Source organism: Pristiophorus japonicus, chromosome 8, assembly GCF_044704955.1.
Source record: "Pristiophorus japonicus isolate sPriJap1 chromosome 8, sPriJap1.hap1, whole genome shotgun sequence".
Lineage (NCBI taxonomy): Eukaryota > Metazoa > Chordata > Chondrichthyes > Pristiophoridae > Pristiophorus > Pristiophorus japonicus.
The window spans coordinates 225,938,397-225,947,766 of record NC_091984.1 but is presented as its reverse complement, the minus strand read 5'-3'; the positions used below and the strand labels follow the sequence as shown (position 1 = coordinate 225,947,766).

General features: G+C 48.9%; 1 protein-coding gene across 7 annotated transcripts in view; it reads right to left on the bottom strand.

Moving 5' to 3' along the window:
• The window catches only part of LOC139269044 (unconventional myosin-XVIIIb-like), a 452,517-nt gene that overhangs the window by 126,491 nt on the left and 316,656 nt on the right, over positions 1–9,370 (bottom strand). For all 7 annotated transcript variants that reach the window (XM_070888021.1, XM_070888023.1, XM_070888024.1 and 4 more), the window contains one exon: positions 873–983. In XM_070888021.1, the coding sequence (XP_070744122.1) occupies positions 873–983 (111 nt within the window). The remainder of the gene's footprint in view (positions 1–872; positions 984–9,370) is intronic.

Below are 9,370 nucleotides of genomic sequence, written 5' to 3'. Positions count from 1 at the left end.
GGGTCACAGTCTAAGGATAAGTGGTAAGCCATTTAGGACAGAGGTGAGGAGAAACTTCTTCACTCAGAGAATTGTGAACCTGTGGAATTCTCTACCGCAGAAAGTTGTTGAGGCCAGTTCGTTAGATATATTCAAAAGGGAGTTAGATGTAGCCCTGACGACTAAAGGGATCAAAGGGTATGGAGTGAAAGCAGGAATAGGATACTGAAGTTGCATGATCAACCATGATCATATTGAATGGTGGTGCAGGCTCGAAGGGCCGAATGGCCTACTCCTGCACCTATTTTCTATGTTTCTATGTTTCTAAGACTTTCTTTCTTAATCACATGTGTCTTCCACCCTATCACAGATCTTCCCTTTTGTTCTTTCCTCCCATCCCCGCTTTCCCTGCTCCTACACTTGCTTAAAAATATGTTACATCTCTAATCTTCTCCAGTTCTGATGAAGGATAGGGGACTGGACAGGGAAGTGTGGAGTTGAGGTCAAGATCAGATCAGCCATGATCTTATTCAATAGCGGAGCAGGCACGAGATGCCAAATGTCCTACTCCTGCTCCGATTTCTTAAGTTCTTATTAAGGGTCATCAACCTGAAACGTTAACTCTGTTTCTCTCTCCACAGATGCTGCCTGACCTGCTGAGTATTTCTAGCATTTTCTGTTTTTATATCATTTACCCACCTTGCAGTTGAAACATATTGCTCAGCTGACAGTCCACCCTCGCAAAAAGGACCCAGAGACACATCTGTAGAATATTGTGCCTGAGCGAACTGTTGAACGTGAAACGGGCATGCACCATGGATAAATAAAGCGCAGACAGGGCAACTGATGCATCTGGACACACACTGCATCATACGGCACCACCAGGAGCGTACCCTTCTCTGGCAGGACTTGCGGACATCCTCCAGCTCTTCCTCCTTGTCTTCCAGTTCCTTCAGGTGAATCTGCTTCATGCGTTCCACCTCCATTTCAAGACGGAGCTGAGTCTGAATGCAGGGAGAGGAAGAGGAGCAGAGAGTGAGAGAGAGGGAGAGAGAGTAAGATAGAGAGAGTGAGAGAGAGTGAGAGCGAGAGCGGAAGTCAGACAATGGGAGGAGACAGGTGGAAGGGGTCAAGAGAGAGGGAGGCGAGAGAGGGAGAGCGAGTGAGAGCGAGTGAGAGCGAGCGAGTGCGAGCGAGAGCGAGTGAGAGCGAGTGAGAGCGAGCGAGTGCGAGCGAGAGAGAGGGAGAGAGAGTGAGAGCGAGAGCGGAAGTCAGACAGTGAGAGGAGATAGGTGGAGGGGTCAAGAGAGAGGGAGGCGAGAGAGGGAGAGCGAGTGAGAGCGAGCGAGTGCGAGCGAGAGCGAGTGAGAGAGGGAGTGCGAGCGAGAGAGAGGGAGAGCGAAAGCGGAAGTCAGACAGTGAGAGGAGACAGGTGGAGGGGTCGAGAGAAAGGGAGCACGAGAGAGAGAGAGGGGGAGAGTGAGTGAGAGCGAGTGAGAGCGAGGGAGAACAAGGGAGAGTGATAGAGAGAGGGGAAGTCAGACAGTGGGAGAAGACAGATGGCGGGGTCGAGAGAGACAAAGAGAGGGAGGGAGTGAGAGAGAGAGAGAAGGGAGATGAGAGGGTGGCAGTTGTAGGGAGAGAGAGCAACAGAAAGGAGGGAAAGATGGAGGGAGTTAAAAAAAGAGAGATTGAGGCAGAGGGAATAAAAGGGTTTGTGAATGAAACATGTCAAGAAACAGCGAGAACAAAATTAAAGGAACGAGAACAAGTCAGACGGCAAGTGAGAAAGGTAGTAGGGATGAGAAACAGAGGGAAAAAAGGCAAGAGAGCGACACCTAAACAGAGAGGTAATACGGTATGTTAAAAATGCAGAAAAACAATCAGTAAATATACTGCAACGTCAAGTGCTCTTCAGAAACATTTCATTGGTGACAATGTTCTACTTTAAAGGGGTTTTATTGCTTTATCTGCTTAATTTACTGTTCCTCCCCAGCTCCTCTCCTGAAAGAATCGCCTCCATGCTGGAGCGCATACAGAAACTACTGCCCTGCAATCTCTCGCCAAGTGGCCTTTCTTATGTGAATGTAGGCAACGCCTGTTGGCAACTAGCGATCATCCTGGATTGGTGGGAGGGAAAGAGGGAGAGGTTAAAGGGTGTCGCTGCATCAGGTGTGCCCAAGATGAGGCACCTGGCAATGGAAGTTTAGAACCTAGCCAACCCTGTGTGGTGGGCATGCTACTAGTGCCCCTTGTGCCAGCTGTGGCTCAGTGGGTAGCACACTCACCTCCGAGTCAGAAGATTGTGGGTTCAAGACCCACTCGAGAGAGTTGAGCACAAAAAAAATCTATGCTGATACTCCAGCGCAGTACTGAGGGAGTGCTGCACTGTCAGAGGCATCGTCTTTCAGGTGAGACGTTAACCTGAGGCCCCGTCTGTTCTCTCAGGTGGATGTAAAAGATCCCATGGCATCTTTCGAAGAAGAGCAGGGAAGTTATCCCCGGTGTCCTGGCCAATATTTATCCCTCAATCAACATAACAAAAGCAGATTATCTGGTCATTATCACATTGCTGTTTGTGGGAGCTTGCTGTGCACAAATTGGCCGCCACCTTTCCCACATTAAAACAGTGACTACATTCCAAAAGTACATCATTGGCTGTAAAGCGCTTTGAGACGTCCGGTGGTCGTGAAAGGTGATATATAAATGCAAGTCTTTCTTTTTTCTTTCTTTTCTAATACAAGTTCCAGGCAGGTCTGCAGTACTCCCGAGCATTGCTGATGATTGGCCAGTTACCCTAGCTCAGCAATGAACGGGGTGAGGTAGGCCTGCCACTGGGAGCTGGGATTCTGCCCATTCAGCTCCAGTTAATCCGCAGGCCAAGACTCCAGTGGGCTGTGTTCTGTGTGTGGTTTTAACCCGTTCTACTTCAGAACCAACACCACTAAAACAGATCATCCAGTCATTCTCGCATTGTGTTTGTGGGAGCTTGCTGGGCCCAAATTGTCTGTTGCGTTTCCCACTTTACAACAGTGGCTACACTTCAAAAGTACTTCATTGGCTGTAAAGCGCTTTGCGATGTAACGAGGTCATAAAAGGTGCTATATAAATGCAAGTCTTTCTTTCTTTTCACATACATTAGTGACAGAGTGATTGAGCACTTAGAGAAATTTGAGCTGGTTAGAGAGAGCCAACTTGGATTTATAAAGGGTAGGTCATGTCTAACGAACTTAATTGAATTTTTTGCAGAAGTAACTAAAGTAGTAGACAGGGGCATGTCAATGGATGTAGTTTATATAGACTTCCAGATAAGGTTCCACATAAGAGACTTAGCTAAAATTAAAGCTCATGACATTGAAGGCAAATTATTGACCTGGTTCGGAGATTGGTTCGGCAGTAGAAGACAGAGAGTGGGGATAATGGGTATGTACTCGAATTGGAAGGCAGAGACTAGTCTCATAAGGATCTGTGCTGGGGCCTCAACTATACACTATATTTATTAATGACTTGGATAACACAATAGAGAGCCATATATCCAAGTTTGCTGATGACACAAAGATTGGTGGTGTAGCAGGTACGTAGATAGGAGCATAAATTTACATCATCATAGGCAATCCCTCGAAATCGAGGAAGATTTGCTTCCACTCTAAAAGTGAGTTCTCAGGTGACTGAACAGTCCAATACGGGAATTACAGTCTCTGTCACAGGTGGGACAGAGGTGGTTGAAGGAAAGGGTGGGGAGTCTGGTTTGCCGCACGCTCCTTCCGCTGCCTGCGCTTGTTTTCTGCATGCTCTCGGCGACGAGACATGAGGTTCTGAGCGCCCTCCCGAATGCACTTCCTCCACTTAGGGCGGTCTTTGGCCAGGGACGCCCAGGTGTCAGTGGGGATGTTGCATTTTATCAAGGAGGCTCTGAAGGTGTCCTTGAAATGTTTCCTCTGCCCACCTGGGGCCTCGCTTGCCGTGTAGGAGTTCCGAGTAGAGCGCTTGCTTTGGGAATGTGTCGGGCATGCGAACAACGTTACCCGCCCAACGGAGCTGGTCGAGTGTGGTCAATGTTGGGGATGTTGGCCTGATCAATTTACAAAGAGACATTGATAGATTAAGTGAGTGGGCAAAACTGTGGCAGATGGATTTCAATACAGGCAAGTGTGAGGTCATCCATTTTGGACCGAGAAAGCATAGATCCAAATGTTACTTAAATTGTGAAAATATGGGATTGGTGGAGGTCCAATGAGATTTAGGGGTACATGTACACAACTCACTGAAATGTATCACAAAAAAAAAATCAAAAAGACTAATGGAATGTTAGCCTTTCTAACCAGAGGACTAGAATATAAAGGGGAGGACGTTTTGCTACAGCTGTCCAAAGCCCTGATCAGACAACACCCTGGAGTTCTGTATCCAGTTCTAGGCACTGCACTGGTTAGAAGGAGCGCAGTGCAGATTCACCAGAATGTTACCAGGGCTCCACGGGTAAGATTATGAGGAGAGATTATTAAACTTGTCGACCCTGGAGTATAAAAGGTTTAAGGGGTGATTTGATTGAGGTTTTTTTAGGATTTTAAAAGGAATTGATGGGGTAGATAGAGAGAAGTCTTTTCTGCTGGTCTAGGACAAGGGGCATAACCTTAAAACCAGAGGCAGGCCATTCAGGAGAGAGGTTAGGAAACACTTCTTCACATAAAGGGTGGTAGATGTGTAGAACACTCTCCCACAAAAAGCGGTAGATGTAAAGTTCAACTAATAATTTTAAATCTGAGAGATTTTTGCTAACCAAAGCTATAAAAGGATATGGAGCCAAGGCAGGTGGATGGGGTTAAAATACAGATCAGCCATGATCTCACTGAATGGCAGAACAGGCTCAAGTGGCTGAATGACTTGCTCCTGTTCGTATGAAAATAATAAAAAGCTACTTCTGACATTTGAGTAGCTTTATTACAATAATACTATGTCACATCCTCAAAGCCTCCTTGATATCAGAGTGCAACATCCCCACCGACACCTGGGAGTCCCTGGCCAAAGGCCGCCCTAAGTAGAGGAAAAGCATCCGGGAGGGCGCTGAGCACCTCGAGTCTCGTCGCCGAGAGCATGCAGAAAACAAGCGCAGGCAGCGGAGGGAGTGTGCGGCAAACCAGGCTCCCCACCCACCCTTTCCTTCAACCACTGTCTGTCTCACCTGTGACAGAGACTGTAATTCCCGTATTGGACTGTTCAGTCACCTGAGAACTCACTTTTAGAGTGGAAGCAAGTCTTCCTCGATTCCGAGGGACTGCCTATGATGACGACTATGTCACGGTGCATGAGCGGAAAACAGACAATGCCAGCCAACCCAGAGAGACAGTTCTGCCAATACACATTTTGTAAAATGTAATCTGATGCAAACCGCTACAGTGGAATGCATACCAAAAAAATTGGTGGACTTAAATCATCACACATTGCTTCTTTTCTAGGAGATGACCAGAATTCCACAACTAGTATCTCTGCTAGTTTGTTTGCCTGGATACCTAAAGTTATAATTTGTGCCCCTCGGCAGTCTTTTGCCGCACAGAACTATCTGGCATTAAAAGCAAGTGAGAACTATAAACTGCGTGATTCTGTAGCTCTACAAGTTAAGCTTGTTTCTGCATTATCGTCCCTCAATGAAAGTGTCTTTTTTTTTTATATATAACACCAACTGGAAGTTCAAAGAGTTTTGGCCGGGTGAAGAAATCAATTAATTTCTCTTTTCATCTCAACTGAGCAAAGATCCCTCCCAGAACATGCTGACAATGCAGGCCATGACAAGCAACCCCAGGAGGTCCCTTATCTCCTCCAACATGCATCCCAGACAATGAACGATGGGCTGGGAGAATATTGCAGAAACTATGGTGCAATCTCGGGGTACTGACAAGGCTGTTCGTTGAAAACAAATGAGTATTTATGTAGTTGTGAGCACCCATGAGACCGCAGTGCAGCCGCGTCAAACACATCGAGAAAAAGCTTTTGTAACCCACTCACCCCTCCTGAAGATGCCGGCTCATTTTACCGGAGGGTTTAAGCTGGTGTCAACTACCCCTTGGTTGCTTATGCAAGTGGCAGTGTTGAACCTCGACATTGAGGGGTCGAAATTCGGTCCTGCCGTTTTTGAGGCGGTGCCACCGCCCAAGCGCTGACTTTACCGCCGGGTGTTCGGTGCAGGTTCCAACGGCCAAATTCAGTTTTTACGCCCAAAGATGAGAGAGCAGCGCTAAAAAGTGGCGTTGCACACTCACCCTCGGACGGGAGCTCAGGAGGCCGACTGTATTTACCATCGCCATGCTCGCTGGGAAACGGGAAAAAAACCCTCAAACTTCTCCGACCCACACACAAACTTCCCCACTGTTACACCTAATGAAAAAAACAAAGAAATAAATAAAGAAAAAAACACTTACCTTGCTCTCTGGCCGATTCCGCCCGAGTTCCGCTGTTTACCCACCACTTTTTTCAGGCTGTACGAACGCCTGCCGGTACGGCAGCCGTACAAAGCAAATATCGCGACAGAGGGCGTCAAGGAGGCATTGCACGCTGGATGACACCACCACGCGGGTGGCGTTAGCCGGCACAGCGTTGCCTCTTGGCGCTTCGGCCAAAGAGCCGACTCAATTTCAGCCGGGGCGTGGACGCTGCTTACCGGCGAAGGTCGGCCTTTGCCGCCCGTTAGCCGTCTACGCGCGCCGTAACGGGAGGCGGTATAAACTGAATTTCGACCCCTGAGTATTAGCAGTCTGTTCAACCATAGGAGAAGCACACAGATGAGTGGAATCCCACCCTCACTCATACATTTCCTAGCAAGTGGTCACAAAATAACAATTAGGATTCAATCATACAGCACAGAAGGAGGTCATTCAGCCCAATGTATTTGTGCCGGCTCTTTGAAAAAGCAATCCAATTAGTTCTACTCGCCCTGCTCTTTCCCCATAGCCCTGTAAATGCAAAGGGGGAATCCGGTTTGATTTTTTTCCTCCCCGTCCTTGGTCCAGGGCATGAAAGTCAATTGTAGCACACCTACCACCAACCTGATGGCGATCAGCCAAGGAAGTACAGAGCAGGGATTGAACTTGGGACCTCCCTGCTTTGTAGCACGCTGACTGGTGCATTTAAACCACCAAACCATTGGGGGGGAAACTGGATTCATTGACACGGCAAGTTTATTATTGGTGGGAAGCAATTTCAGCTTCGCACCAGCACCCAACTGGAAGTGCAAGTCTAGACTTAGGGCCCAACAAATGATAGAGCAAAGTGGTGCGAGACTTCTGTACTCTCACTGAGGTGTTTACGATAACTAGAGGAGATGATAGGGTAGATAGAGAGAAACAATCTCCTGTAGTTGAGGAGTCCAGAACAAGGGGGGCATCACCTTAAAATTAGAGCTAGCCCGTTCAGTGGTGATGTCAGGAAGCACTTCTTCACACAAAGGCTACTGTAAATCTGTAACCCTCTCCCCCAAAAAGCTCTTTGATCAATTGAAAATGTTAAAACTGAGATCGATAGATAGTTGTTAGGCAAGGTTATTAAGGGTGAGGGAACCAAAAGGTCGGTAGATGCAGTTGAGATACAGATCAGCCATGATCTCATTGAATGGTGGACCAGGTTCGACAGGTTGAATGGCCTACTCCTGTTCCCATGACGGTTCTGAGCATGCAGGTATCCAGATATGTGCAGAGCTATCACTAAACGGGTTCCAGCCAGGCAATATTGCCTGGTGGGGCCTTGAATTGCAACGAACCAGTTTCAGGGTAAATGCATGCACAGTAGTGATCATTCTGGGTAGGCCTCTGTCTGTACAGAGGCTGAATTCAAGAGTACGCCTTCAACCACTTTCATTAATTTTTGTTTTGCTCCCCTCTCTGGCTCAGAGGACAGATGTGATTGGCTCCCTGCAATAGAAAGTCACTAAAAGAAACATCTGGAGCGCGGCTTGTCAAACGGCACGTCCTACCCCACTGTGGCACAGCATGTGCCTTGCCCCCCAGACTATTGGGGGCCGAAATTGCCTTCTGCCCGAAATGGGTCGCACCTACGGTCTTTCACGTGTTCCGTCCGCCCCAATGTGGAGAAATTCAGCTCTTTGGCTGATGTTTCCGGTCGGAGTGGTGTTGGTGTGGGGAGTGGCGGGGGGGGGGGGGGTCGGACGTGCGGGCGGGTCGGAGTGGCCAACGCTCCAAGTCATCAGTGCCGTGCTGATGACATCATCGCGCTGGCGCGTCACAGCGTCCCTCCCCATCAGTTAAAGGGGAGGGCCGCTGGGAACTCTGTAGTCAATTTAGTGGCAAAGACTGGGCCACCAAGGCAGGGTTTCGGCCGGGCCAGGCTGCCTGTTGGCGGCTCGGCCGAACCCGGGGGGGGGGGGGGCATAATTATCGGCCCAACCTGGCAGTCGGCCGACAATAAAAAAAATAACATTGCGTCGTCGACAGCGCCACCTCCCCTTTAAGGGCGGCCATGTCGCCCAGCCACAGAAAGTGTACCGACAGCAAAAGCTGCCGGGGACACCAACCGGCGGCGGCTCTGCTCCCGCTGGGCAATTCCGGGAAAGGGGCAATTTCCCGCAGGGCAATTTCAGGAAGGGGTCGCTGTCGGTCGGTCGTGCCATGACGCGGCGGGAAAACGGGCAGGGCGGTCCCCGACACCGCTCCAAAACTAAAGGAGGGCAATATCCAAGATGGCGGTCCTCCGTGGCGGCTCGGCGGCCAGTCTGAGCCGCCACGGAGCAATTTCGGCATTTTGCCGTAAGATATTTCCACGTGGTGTCACAGTGGACGCAGCGCTGACTGGGAGTTAAGATTTCAAAATTACATCAGAGCCAGCACGCTGGCTCATATTTTCTCACGAGTTTTCCGCCTTGAGGGGGCAGGCAGCGAGGGAAGGACTTCCTGGGTGGGAAGCTCCGCACAATGATCATGGGATCGACCGAACGGTACGCTGATTAAAGCTGAGGAGATGTTTGCCGAAAGGTGAGAGAGCAGAGAAAATAAAAGGGGAGGTACATATTGATCATGGTTCTTCAACCAGAGAAAAACAGTCGGACAATTTCGGCCAGGCGAGCCGTTGGGACACTACTACAGTTTGCAGTTAATTATCACCTTTAACGTAGTGAAACGTTCCAAGGTGGCTTTACAGGAGTATTATGAGATTTTTTTTAAAAAATTTCGGCGCTGAGCCGCATAAGTAGAAATTAGCGCAGGCGACCAAAAGCTTGATCAAAGAGGCAGGTTTTAAGGAGCGTCTTGAAGGAGGATAGAGAGGTGCAAAGGTTTAGGGAGGGAGTTCCAGAGCTTGGGGCCGAGGCAACAGAAGGCACGGCCACCAATGGTTGAGCGATTATAATCAGGGATGCTCAAGAGGGCAGAATTAGAGGAGCGCAGACATC